At 49.8% G+C, this 13,924-nt stretch overlaps 1 protein-coding gene across 1 annotated transcript in view; it reads right to left on the bottom strand.

Moving 5' to 3' along the window:
* Positions 1–1,992: 1,992 nt before the first annotated feature.
* CLSTN3 (calsyntenin 3) overlaps positions 1,993–13,924 on the bottom strand; it is a 28,432-nt gene continuing 16,500 nt past the window's right edge. The window contains exons 13-18 of the mRNA XM_075903507.1: positions 11,406–11,632; positions 7,189–7,359; positions 5,524–5,669; positions 5,303–5,438; positions 2,801–3,018; positions 1,993–2,711 (exon numbers count right to left, since the gene is read on the bottom strand). Coding sequence (XP_075759622.1) covers positions 2,538–2,711; positions 2,801–3,018; positions 5,303–5,438; positions 5,524–5,669; positions 7,189–7,359; positions 11,406–11,632 — 1,072 coding nt within the window. The 3' untranslated portion in view covers positions 1,993–2,537. The remainder of the gene's footprint in view (positions 2,712–2,800; positions 3,019–5,302; positions 5,439–5,523; positions 5,670–7,188; positions 7,360–11,405; positions 11,633–13,924) is intronic.

A 13,924-nucleotide genomic window follows, 5' to 3' on the forward strand; every position in this document is an offset into this window, starting at 1 on the left:
GGTGAGGGGTTCACTGTGCAGGCTGCCTCAGGAGCGAGAACAGCTCTGGCCCTCACTCATCACAGCAACTTGGGGCCAAGTGAGAAGAGTCTTTCCAGGGTAGCTCCAGTGGGCACAGCTGGGGGAGGGGCACATGTCCCCCAGCTGGGGCAGATCCAGAGTCATCTGCCCTCTGTGCTCCCAGCCAGAGTGAGGAATGCAACAAACTGAACATTTGCCTTGCTCCCTGACATAGGAGAAGAGCTCCCCTACCTTCTCTAGAGGGTGCAATGTGTGGGGCTGGAGCAGTCCTGGGAAGGGGGAGCCCCCAGCCAGCCCCTTTCACTTGCTTGGGGCTTCTATCTCCTTTCTGTTTGGTTTTATGAGAAGCAATCCCATTCCAAGCACATCTCATTGTCCTGGCACAACCAAACCCTGACCTTGCTTTAAGTGATGGTAAGCAGAAGCTGCCTAGTAAATTTGGTGGTCCTAGCTCTCACCATTTAGAAGTTCTTGAGCACACTGACAGACACACAAACTCTAATATACAGTAGATGCACAAAAAATAAAGGGAGGCAGGATTCCAGTCTGACTTACAAGCAGCTGCGTGGTTCAACCCTTCCAGCATCTCTAGTGGGCTAGTCCCATCACCTTTGTGCACATGCTAGGAAGTAGGTGTATAGAAAAGTGCCACTTCTTTTGGGCCTGGCCTATCAGTAGATAGGAGGAGTAAACAAATCTGAAGGAAACAATGTAGCAGACCTCCGAGGAGGAGACCTTTAACCACTCCTTGGGATTTTACACAGAGTCGGGGTCTCTAAACCAAGTACTCACCCCTACTGTTCTCTTCCAAAAAATTCTAACAACCCAATACAGGCATCCCCAGGGCATGATGCTTAGCAGGCATTTTGCATCATCCCCTGAGGGGAGTTATGAGTGTGCTAACCTGTGGAAAGAATCCAAGAGCAGAGCAGTTAATGGCTGTTTCCCCTCTGTGGGAAGGTCAGGACCAGGTGTTAGAAATCAGCCCCATGGGTCAGGAAAAAAAGGGATGCATCCTGTCCTGGGCAGCTTGTGTTCCCACAAGTGCCCTCTATCCCTTCCTTAGTTCTGTTCTCTGCAGGAACGTATCTGCAACAGCCCAGCTCTACCTTCAAGAGGTGCTGCAACACTAGAGACAAATACAAAAAACCCAAATGCTGGATGCCCAAGTGTGAAACCTACTGTTCTGGGCCTGTGAATAGGCACTTAGAAGGTGGATGTGGATAATGAAGTTGAGGGATTTGTCACTACGCTAAGGCTACGTCTACACTGGCGACTTCTTGTGCAAGAACGCAAAAACTTGCCAGGTGTCTACACTGCAAGCGCATTCTTGCGCAAATAAAGCTACAGTCTACCATCTGAAAACAGGGCTTCTTCCAGAAGAGTTATTTCTCTCCTCACAAGGAAGAAGCCCTTTTGTGCAAGAGCTCTTACACAAGAAAACAGTGTAGACGGGCAACGTAAATTTCTTGTGCAAGAAACCCCTATGGCTAAAATGGCCATCAGAGCTTTCTTGCGCAAGAGAGCATCCACATTGCCATTGACACTTGCGCAAAAGCACATGCCAGTGTAGACACACTCTTGTGGAAGACTTTTTGTGCAAGAATTCTTCCGCAAAACAGTTCTTGCACAAGAAGATACCAGTGTAGACGTAGCCTAAGAGTATAGAAAAATATGACTCATATGAAAATATCAAATCTGTAACTGAAGTACTACTCCTACTACCTCCTTGAAGCTACTGCAGAGGGAACAGACTGCCTAAAACTAAGGCCCTACTTTGATGGATAAAAAGCTTTCTGTAGTTTTCAGCTGCCTCACTGCAGGCAACATGTTGTAAAATCACACCCTTTTGCCTAGAGAGGGCTACCTGCTGCCCTTTGAGCATCCTTTCCACCTCCTGCCTCTCAGAATGAAGAATCCTGAAGGCTGTGGGTGTGTTTATTTTAAATCCTTTTATTTTAAAATCCACTTTGTTCCCACCTCCTTTCACTCATTTAGGGTTATTGACAACTTTACAAAGCGACACAAGCTGCAGGTTTTTGTGTTTTTTCGCATCGAACAAGAATAAACCTCAATGACAACATTGAAAAAATATACAATATATATAATAGGTGGGGGCCTGCAGCTGACCCCACTTGCTCAAACCTTGCTGGTGGGTATTTCCTTCCCCATGGTTTCTAAGCATTCTACTTTCTCCCCATAGGGCCCTGCACTATCCTGTCCTCAGGAGGAGGAGGGGCCTAATGCTCGAGGGCGTAGGAAAGGAGCCCCTGCCCCAGCCTGTGGTGTTGGGGAAGAAGAGAGGTTTAGAGTATAAAGTGCCCTCCCCCGGGCACTGCTCCTTTGTGAAAATGGCAGAGGAAGAGGGAGTAGGCAAGAGAAGGGGTTGAGGGAAAGGAATGTGTGTACGGGGGTGGGGGTGGGGAAGAGGCTATTCCCCCCCTCAGGCTGCATGGTGGAGGTGGGGATCTTTCTGGTTAGCATCCTGGCTTCCCTCCTCCCACAGCACAGGTCTTCTAGTAACAACGGGGGCCATCTCTCTTGCCCACGATGCGCTGGTCATCTGCATCATCGCTGCCTGGGGTGTCCGGTGTCTCTGAGTCACTGCTGTCATTGTCGTCGTCTTGCATTCCCACCACAGCTCTGCTCTCCCCATGCGCTGCTGCCCTCTCCTGGCAGCTCTGATAGGACTGTGCAGAAGGAACATGGGGGGTAAGTGATGAGCTCAGACCAATATGGCCACACAGAAACCAACCTCATTTTCCTCCTCCCATCTCACCTCCATGGGGTTGACAATGATGGTGAGGGCTGAGTCGTCCCAGAACATGTCACTCTCCTTGCTACCAGCTCCCGCACGGCCTCCCTCGGCAGCCCCTGGAGCCTCGTGCCCAGTGCCCCGGCGGTGCAGGGAGTGGATGCGCAGGATGCCCAGGATGACCATGAGAGCCAAGAAGCCCACGCACACCACGATGATGATGGTAGCTGCGCTGGGGACCACTGGAAGGGGAAGCATACATGTGAGGTTACAAACATCGGACCCAACAGAAACAAGGAGCCCTGGGACATCTGGAAGACTTAACACGTTTATGTGGGCAGACTTGTTTGTGGGCTGGAGCCCATTTTGTCAGATGCATGAAGTGGAAACTACCGTTTGGCAAGGACACACCCACCTTTGCATCTGTGTACACATCCGCTGCGCTGCAGATGTCACTTGGTGTGCCTGACAGAGTGAGCTCCAGCCTGCGCCTAACCAAATGTTAGTTTTCCAGGTGTCGCAGGACTCCTCGTCGTTTGTACTGCAACCGACTAACTCGGCTGCCTCCTGAAACGACCAAGCAAAGATTCCCAGCCCGTCTGGCCCTTTCCTCCCTGAGAGGCCAGGGGTACTTAGGGCAGCCCCCAGCTACAGGAATCTTGCCTGCTGGCATACCCAGCTTTGTGCCTGCTGCAGTCACACATGCCAAGCATGTCCCATCCTCCCTCATTGCCTTCTCAAACTCCCAGTACCCCTGCCCAGACTTTTGACTTCTTGAGTGTCCCAGCACAGCCCCCATGTGCCCTCCAGCCCCAGCTGCCTTCTTTGCAGAGACCCCAGCTCTTGGGGTAGCTCCAGTCAGTAGCACACACTAGGGGCAGCTTCTCCAGACTGGCTCTGTTGCACTGAGCCCTGCAGTGGAGGAAGATGGGGCAAATGGCACTAAGCTAGTGCAAGCCTCAGGTCATGTTTGCACTGGATTGCTTCCCAGTGCAACCTTGCACCAGCTGCCCCTCCATCCAGCAAGCAGCAGACGGCTAGAAGCCAGGAACAAGGGCAGCCTAGCCATTACCCCTCCAGCAGGGGCTGGGAGCAATACAGGCACCATTCTGCAGTTTTCTCTTCCCCCGCCATATAGAGAACCTGCCGGGATCAGTAAAGCTGGCTCTAGGGCTGCTTTGGGTTGGCCAAGTGGCACAAAGCAGCCGCATGTACCAATGAATCTGGCCACTGCTCTGCTCCCTTTCTTGTCCTTCTGTCACCTCCCCACTCTGGCAGCAAGAGCCAAGGCTTCCTTTGCAGCCTCCTCTCTGTCTACAGCTGCCTCCTTGGAGCTCTCTGCCTTGTCCAAAGCCTCTAGGCCCTGTTCTCCTCTTAGGTCACCTTCACCCTGGGCCTCCTCTTCACATTTGAATCCTGCTGCTGCGGCATCCTGGAATTGCATCAATCTGCCCTCTATGTAAATGTCAGATGAAGCAGTGCCTGCCCATGACTCTGCTCTCCTTCGCCCCTCCAGAAGGAGGATCTCAAAGCACTATTATGCATATCAACCAAGCTCAGCCTGACAGCATGAGCTATCAGAGCTGGCACCCAGCAGTAAACTGCAGCCACCTCTGGGCTGAGTTCTAGTAGCTGGTAAACAATAGGATATGACAGAAAGCCAAGAAGAATCTGCTAAGTGGTTAAAACTGTAGGAAGGAGGAGTACATGGAGCCATACAAGAATCACCCATTACCAGCTTTTGCCCAGACCTGAGGTTTAATAATCTGACTCAGGGAGACAGTGAGAGGAGATCTGCAGTGACGTGAGGAGCCCTTGCTTTGGTTTTACATTTCACTTCAGTCACACCTCCCTCCTAGCACAGGGGTGGGAAATAATTTTTTCAGGGGAGGGGGGTACTTAATGAATTTTGCTACTGGTCATGGGTCAGCTTCTGCCCTCCAGAAAAGGCAGGGCTAGGGACAGAATGGGTGGGGCTAGAGATGGAAGGGGCGAGGCTAGGGACTAGCTTTCCCATAAGAGCTGTCTAGGGCCTGAGGCTTTGAATTAAAAACACAGAAAAGGGCTCACAGCTCCCGGCCTTGCCACTACCATGTTGCTGGGAGCCACTCAAGTTGCTGCAGCTATTTAAAGGGCTCCGGTCCCTGCCAGGATATTGCTGTGACCGGGAGCCAGAAGCCATTTAAATAGGACCCTGCTTCCTGAGCCCCTGCCTGGAAATTGAGTGGTACCGGCAGCAGGATATAAATAGAAAGTGGCCAGATGCAGTCCACGGGCCAGATCAAAGTGTTAGGCTGGGCGGATCTGGCCCCTGGGCTGCATCCTCCCCAGTCCTGCCCTAGCCCCACACCGGGGCCAGCCCTGACTAAGCAGGAGGTTGCTCTCCTGCCAGTCACTCTCACCACTCCCTGCAGCACTGTGCTGCCTACAAGAGAGGTCAGTCCTGAAATGCAGACGGGGAGTCGCTGCACATTTCTGCACTAGTCTGCCCCCAGGGGCTGTCACCAGGCCGTCGGCTCTACGTACTGGAGTTGCGATGGACATTGGCCAGGCTGTGCCCAGACAGTTCTGGTGGCAGGTGGTGGCCTCGGTGCAGCAGCTGCTGGGAGCTGAGGATGTGGTTAGGATGAGCGACCCGGTTCACATTGTGAAGAACATTCACCTGTGGGGGACAAGAGGGAGAGACTCAGCTTCCAGGCTTAGTGAGACCAGGCCTTCACACATACCCAGTGACTCATGGCTTGTACCTCAACTGTCAACTCATTACTGGAGTAGCGGCCATTCATCTCCGTGCAGGAGAGGCGGAATTTCCTCTCGTAGAGGGCAGCGCCGTGGCGGATGCGGTATGAGACCTGGCGCAGGATCTCCTCATACACCGCAATGCTCTCCACACCTGGGTGCAGGAGAAAAGGAGATGGATTCAGGTGCGGGCTCCCATGTTCAAATGATCAAGTTCCACCTGACATTATGGGATTGAGCTGTATGGGGAGGACAAAGCAGCAGAGCCATCCTGCCCGTAGGATGGTTCAGGACAGCCCCGTTCAGCCCTGGCTGGCCTGAGGGATTACAGGGAGGCAGGGGTGGGGCTGGTGCTAGCAGCAAGGGCCATACCAACTTTTGCACTCCCCAGCAGCAGCGGGAGCTACAGGAAGCAGAAGGATCCAGTTCCAGACTGCTCTGCTCCGCCATCTCCCAGCTGGGATGCTGGGAGCTGGGCCTAGGGGAGCGCAGTGGGCTGGGGCTGGGTCTCTCTACTTCCCACCATGGCAGTGAGTACACGCTAGAGAGACCAGCCAGGAGGGTTGCCAGGTGTCCGGTTTTCGTCCAGACAGTCCAAAAATACTGGACATGTAAAAGTTTGGTCTCCTGGGCTGTGCCGTTCAGAGGAGGGAGCTTGCAGGAAGAGCTGCAATGGGGGTAGCACACAGGTGGGAGGAGGTGGGGTGGAGCAGGGGCCTAGGGCAGAGCGGGGGTGTTCCAGACCCCGCCCCCACAATGACAGCCCTTAGACCTAGAAGGGAGCAGCGCTAGGTGTGGCTCCCTTGAGGTGTCTGAGACCTCAAAGGACCCAAGCAATCTCTGCTGGGTGTCAGTAATGCCCATGGAAGGGAAGGGAGGGTCCAGCAGCCAGTATCAGTATCATGTGCATCACGTGCCAAACCAGCCCTAGGAATTGCACCTGCACACAGCCAGTGGCGTCCACTGCCGCCCAGCGACAGCATGAAAACTTCTACTAGAACTGGAGAGAAGCAAGCCACAGCGGGGCGGGAGGAATTGTGCCAAACAAGGGAAGGAACTCGGATCCCATACCCCAGCACTGTGAACCCACAGGAAGACCTAGAGCCCCATCACTAAGAGTCCAGGGAAGGGATGCACAGAATCAATCCTCCCCTGGTTGCTGCCAGGGGTGGGGGATACAATTGCCCAGGGGCTGGCCTACTTAAGGGAGCCAAGTCTCATGGAGGCTGGGGGTTCCCTGCCACTTTTCTATTACCCCCGGCTCCCTGCCGCTTTTAAATCGCAGTAGCAGTGGCAGCTTGTGTGTGCCGTGTGCACCATCCAGCTGCTGACTGTGATCCAGCTCCACACCTATGTGGTGGCGCTGCACCGGGTCAGCAGCAATGTGGGGCACCCAGAGCCACTGATGGGGCAGGGGGGCAAATGGGGCAGCTGCCCTGGGTCCTTTAAATCACCACTGAGACCCAAGCGGGACATGCCAGACTGCACTGGGGAAGCCTCCAGCCCTGCCCCTCTGCCCAAGGCCCCACCCCTTCCAGAGGCCTGAAGGCAGCCTCCCTCAGCTTGCCCAGGGCCTGGCAATTCTGTTGGCAACCCTGCTGGTCTCAAGAAGTGAGCTGAGGCCTCTCCCTCTCTAGCAGCCGACAAGCAACTGTGCCCAGGGGAGAGTGCACCTGTGATGGTGAAGTAGGCGGAGGTGTTGATGAGCTCCAGGCCCCGCTGCTGCAGGGATGCACCATCCAAGATTAGGTATTCCCTCTCCAGGTCCAGGTCATCGCCCACCAGGGAGATCTCACAGCCATCCAGGTTGTGGACAATCTCATCTGACATCCGTGTGTCTGTCACTATGAGGTGTAGAGACAGGAGACAGACAGGGGTCAAGAGATCACGAGAAGCAAGACCAGCGCTCAAAACAGAGTGTGCATGAGAAACCCTGGGCACCTCATGTCTGGACCGTACTACGGCATCATGCAAACCATGCCACACTCTGTGGCAGTGCTCACTGTGAGTGGCAGCTGTCCATCAGTGATGTTACTGGCTGGGGGGCTTGCCAACTCCTGTTTCTAATGACATCACTTCATCTTCCGACAATGGGCCAGCTTGGAGGCTTTCACTGACAGCCCATCTTGTCTTTCTATCACCCTGTTACCAGCTCGCCCCGCTTCATCATCAATCAGATGGGACTTTTCTCAAAAAAGAAAAGATTCCATACAATGATCTCACAAATGCTGGCACTGCGCTCTTTGCCTTTTCCAAAACAGCCTCCATACTTTTAATGGGGCTAACACTGACCTGTCCTCAGCCAAGATAGTCATGACTACATGCGGCAGCAAGCCTATCCCTAGAAAAGGTGAGCAGGGATTGATTCCCATGGTCCGCAATGGAAGCCTGACCTTCCTCAGGGGAGATGGCTGTAGTTAGTCATAGAATACTAGGACTGGAAGGGACCTCGAGAGGTCATCGAGTCCAGTCCCCTGCCCTCATGGCAGGACCAAATACTGTCTAGACCATCCCTGATAGACATTTATCTAACCTACTCTTCAATATCTCCACAGATGGGGATTCCACAACCTCCCTAGGCAATTTATTCTAGTGTTTGACTACCCTCTCAGTTAGGAGCTTTTTTCCTAATGTCCAACCTAAACCTCCCTTGCTGCAGTTTAAGCCCATTGCTTCTTGTTCTATCCTCAGAGACCAAGTTTAACAAGTTTTCTCCCTCCTCCTGACACCCTTTTAGATACCTGAAAACTGCTATCATGTTCCCCCTCAGTCTTCTCTTTTCCAAACTAAACAAACCCAGTTCTTTCAGCCTTCCTTCATAGGTCATGTTCTCTAGACCTTTAATCATTCTTGTTGCTCTTCTCTGGACCCTCTTCAATTTCTCCACATCTTTCTTGAAATGCGGTGCCCAGAACTGGACACAATACTCCAACTGAGGCCTAAACAGCAGAGTAGAGCAGAAGAATGACTTCTTGTGTCTTGCTCACAACACATCTGTTAATGCATCCCAGAATCATGTTTGCTTGTTTTGCAACAGCATCACACTGCTGACTCATATTCAGCTTCTCGTCCACTATATGCCTATATCCCTTTCTGCCATACTCCTTCCTAGACAGTCATTTCCCATTCTGTATGTGTGAAACTGATAGTTCCTTCCTAAGTGGAGCACTTTGCATTCGTCTTTATTAAACTTCATCCTGTTTACCTAAGACCATTTCTCCAATTTGTCCAGATCATTTTGAATTATGAACCTATCCTCCAGAGCAGTCGCAACCCCTCCCAGCTTAGTATCATCTGCAAACTTAATAAGCGTACTTTCTATGTCAATATCTAAATCGTTGATGAAGATATTGAACTGAGCCGGTCTCAAAACATACGCCTGCGGAACCCCACTAGTTATACCTTTCCAGCAGGATTGTGAACCATTAATAACTACTCTCTGAGTACGGTTAAACAGCCAGTAATGCACCCACCTTATAGTAGCCCCATCTAAGTTGTATTTGCCTAGTTTATTGATAAGACTATCATGTGAGACCGTATCAAACGCCTTACTGAAGTCTAGGTATATCACATTCACTGCTTTTCCCTTATCCACAAGACTCATTATCCTATCAAAGAAAACTATCAAATTGGTTTGACATGATTTGTTCTTTATGAATCCATGCTGACTGATCCCTATCACCTTGGCACCTTCCAAGTGTTTACAGATGATTTCTTTAATTACTTGCTCCATTATCTTCCCTGGCACAGAAGTTAAACTAACTGGTCTGTAGTTTCCTGGGTTGTTCTTATTTCCCTTTTTATAAATGGGCACTATATTTGCCCTTTTCCAGTCTTCTGGAATCTCTCCTGTCTCCCATGATTTTCCAAGGATGATAGCTAGAGGCTCAGATACCTCCCTCTATCAGCTCCTTAAGTATTCTAGGATGCATTTCATCAGGTCCAGGTGACTTGTAGGCATCTAACTTTTCTAGGTGATTTTTAACTTGTTCGTTTTTCATTTTATCGTCTAAACCTCCACCCTTCCCACTAGCATTCACTATGTTAGCCATTCCTTCAGACTTCTCGGTGAAGACCAAAACAAATAAGTCATTAAGCATCTCTGCCATTTCCAAGTTTCCTGTTACTGTTTCTCCCTCCTCACTGACCAGTGGGCCTACCCTGTCCTTGGTCTTCCTCTTGCATCTAATGTATTTATAAAAAGTTTTCTTGCTTCCCTTTATTCCCGTAGATAGTTTGAGCTCATTTTGTGCCTTTGCCTTTCTAATTTTGCCCCTGCATTCCTGTGTTGTTTGCCTATATTCATTCTTTGTAACTTGTCCTACTTTCCATTTTTTATATGACTCCTTTTTTATTTTTAGATCATGCAAGATCTCGTGGTTAAGCCGAGGAGGTCTTTTGCCATATTTTCTATCTTTCTGGCACAGCGGAATAGCTTGCTTTTGGGCCCTTACTAATGTCCCTTTGAAAAACTGCCACTCTCTCAGGGCATGTCTACACTACCCCGCTAGTTCGAACTAGCGGGGGTAATGTAGTCATCCGCAGTTGCAAATGAAGCCCGGGATTTGAATTTCCCAGGCTTCATTTGCATGAAGCCGGCCGGCGCCATTTTTAAATGTCGGCTAGTTCGGACCCCGTGCCGCGCGGCTACACGCGGCACGGACTAGCTAGTTCGGATTAGGCTTCATTCGTGGAATGAGGCGTACAGCTAGTTCGGATTAGAAGCCTAATCCGAACTAGCTAGTCCGTGCCGCGTGTAGCCACGCGGCACGGGGTCCGAACTAGCCGGCATTTAAAAATGGCGCCGGCCGGCTTCATGCAAATGAAGCCCGGGAAATTCAAATCCCAGGCTTCATTTGCAACTGCGGATGACTACATTACGCCCGCTAGTTCGAACTAGGGGGGTAGTGTAGACATACCCTCTGTTGTTTTTCCCCTCAGTCTTGATTCCCATGGGACCTTACCTATCAGCTCTCTGAGCTTACCAAAATCTGCCTTCCTGAAATCTATTGTCTCTATTTTGTTGTTCTCCCTTCTACCCTTCCTTAGAATTGTGAACTCTGTGATTTCATGATCACTTTCACCCAAGCTGCCTTCCACTTTCAAATTCTCAACCAGTTCCACTCTATTTGTTAGGATCAAATCTAGAACAGCTTCCTCCCGGTAGCTTTTTCAATCTTCTGAAATAAAAAGTTGTCTCCAATGCAGTCCAAGCACTTATTGGATAGTCTGTGCCCCGCTGTGTTATTTTCCCAAGATATATCTGGATAGTTGAAGTCCCCATCACCAGTTCTAGGGAGGTTAGACAGGAGCAAAGTGGGGAATGTGGGCATCAGGAGTGGGCAGGCATGAGAACTAGGGGTACAGGGCAGCGTTCCCGGTAAGCTGAACACTTGGGCAGCCACCCAGAAGAGATTGAAATGCTGCCCAGCTGATTAGCAGAGCACCCACAGACAGCAGCATGTGTTTCTACTGGTGGTGCACACCCGCACATGCCTCAGTGCATGTAAAATGTATTCTGCACATGGATGGAACACATTAGCAGGAACATTGGGTGGCAGAGTTACAATGGGAGGTGATGGATTTGGGAAACGGAAAGGGAGGTAACATGTGGGAGCAGGCAGGGACAGGAGCCAGGGCGAGGAGCCCAGAGTGAGCCTGTGAGGCAGAAGAGTGGGCGGGGCAGAAAGGAAGATGGAAAGAAGGGAGGCGGGGTATTGGTAATACAGAGAACGGGTGGGAGTGGCACCACCTCCTAGGTCTGAGCTTGTCACTTCCCATTTTCAGTCTTTCCAGTGACGCGGTTGCCTGTCTCTAAACCAAATGATTTTCCGTTTCCATGTGACTAGTGACACTGAGGCATCATTCTCTGTTCTAGCGCCCCACGCACCCGTGCCATGCCAGCTCTCATCCTTCTTGGCCTCCACCTGGTGAGAGATGGAGCAGGTGACCTGGAGGTCAGGGAACAGGGAGACCCCATCAGGGTTCTCAAAGTCTGAAGCAGGACGAGCAAAGTGAGCATTGCCACTCAGCAGGATCTGGGGGGCGTCGGGTTGCAGCACCACCACGTAGCCTTCCACATCAGGGATAGAGACACAGGATTCCTCACTGAAGCACCTAAGAGAGGAAGGGGATGGAGTGTTAGTACCTCTATGCGGACTTCTGCCAGCCCCCTCTTGGGGCTGGGGTAACACCACATCACCCTGTAACAGTCAGCTTCTAAGTGCTTCCCCGCAGCCTCCTGTGCTCTGCAGAGAGGTGCTCTGGGAATTGCTCCATTGCATTTCAACAGCACCAAGTCAGTGACAGTGACTGTGAAATACTCAGGGAGATTAGAAGGCTATCAAAATAAAAACTCAATATTAGTGGGGGATTTCAACTATCCCCATACTGACTGGGTACACGTTACCTCAGGACAGACTACAGGGATAAAGTTTCTTTCCTTAAATGACTGCTTCTTGGAACAGTTGGTTCTGGAACCAGGTGGTTCTGGAACCCACAAGGGGAGAGGCTGTTCTTGATTTAGTCCTAAGTGGAGCGCAGGATCTGGTCCAAGAGGTAAACTGGACCGCTTGGAAATAGTGACCATAATGTAATAAAATTTAATATCCCTGTGGTGGGAAATACATCTCAGCAGCCCAACACTGTGGCATTTAATTTCAGAAAGGGGAGCTACACAAAAATAAGGAGGTTAATTAAACAGAAATTGAAAGCTACAGTGCCAAAAGTAAAATCCCTGCAAGCTGCATGGAAATTTTGCAAAGACACCATACTAGAGGATTAACTTAAATATATACCCCCAAATTAAAAAATACAGTAAGAGAATCAAAAACAGTGGCACCATGGCTTAACAACCAAGTAATAGAAGCAGAGAGATTAAAAAATCCAGTTTAAAAATTGGAAGTTAAACCCTAGTGAGGAAAATATAAAGGAGCATAAACTCTGTCAAACTATAAATATATAATTATGAAAGCTAAATAGGAATGTCAAGAACAACTAGCCCAAAATATAAAAGTAATAATTTTTTAAACTACATCAGGAGCAAGAAGCCAGCTAAACCAGCAGAGAGGTTACTGGACAATTGAGATGCTAAAGGAGCAGTCAAAGGCAATAAGGTCACTGTGGAGAAACTAAATGAATTCTTTGCTTCAGTCTTCATGGCTGAGGATATTATGGAGATTCCCAAACCTGTGGCATTCTTTTTACATGACAAATCTGAGGAATTGTCCCTCATTGAGGTGTAATTAGAGGAGGTTCTAGAACAAATTTGATAAACTAAACAATAACAAGTCACCAGGACTAGCTGGCATTCACCCAAGAGTTAAGAACATAAGAACGGCCATACTTGGTCAGACCAAAGGTCCTTCTAGCCCAGTATCCTGTCTGCCGACAGTGGCCAGCACCAGGTGCCCCAGAGAGGGTGGACCGAAGACACGATCAAGCAAGTTGTCTTCTGCCATCTCTCTCCAGCCTCTGACAAACAGAGGCCAAGGACACCATTTTATCCCCTGCCTAATAGCCTTTTATGGACCTAACCTCCATGAAATTATCTAGCTTCTCTTTAAACTCTATTATAGTCCTAGCCTTCACAGCCTCCTCTGGCAAGGAGTTCCACAGGTTGACTACACGCTGTGTGAAGAAGAACTTTCTTTTATTAGTTTTAAACCTGCTACCCATTTTTCATTTGGTAAGAATGAAAGAACCCAAATGTGAAATTGAGGAAATACTAATTATAGTTTGTAATCTATCCTTTAAGTCATCTTTTGTACCAAATGATGGTAAGACAGCTAATGTGACACCAATTTTCAAAAAGGGCTCTAGAGGTGATCCTGACAATTACAGACCGGTAAGTCTAACTTCAGTAACAGACAAATTGGTTGAAACTATAGAAAGAACAAAATTATCAGACACATAATTTGTTTGGGGGAAGTCAACAGGGTTTCTGAAAAGGGAAATCATGCCTTACTAATCTACTAGAGTTTTTTGAGGGAGTCAGCAAACATGTGGACATGGGGGATCCAGTGGATATAGTGGATTTAGATTTCCAGAAAGCCTTTGACGAGGTCCCTCACCAAAGGCTCTTAAGCAAAGTAAGTTGCCATGAGATAAGAGGGAATGTCCTCTGATGGACTGATAACTGGTTAAAAGAAAACAAAAGGTAGGAATAAATAGTTTTCAGAATGGAGTGAGGTAACTAGTGGTGTCCTGCAGGGGTCTGTACTGGGATCAATCCAGGTCAATATACCGTGACAGACTTCTGGCTAAGACAGAGCTCTGCCACTACACCCTGGCTGAAAAGGCCAGTTGCAGCCAGCTGAGCAAGCCCAGGCCTAAAGGGCTAATGGAACTAGCTGTGGGCCTCATTGGCCAGAGGGCTATAAAAGGCAGCCTGAGGGGAAGTGGAGAGGG

The sequence above is a fragment of the Pelodiscus sinensis genome, chromosome 1, assembly GCF_049634645.1.
Source record: "Pelodiscus sinensis isolate JC-2024 chromosome 1, ASM4963464v1, whole genome shotgun sequence".
Taxonomy (NCBI): Eukaryota; Metazoa; Chordata; order Testudines; family Trionychidae; genus Pelodiscus; species Pelodiscus sinensis.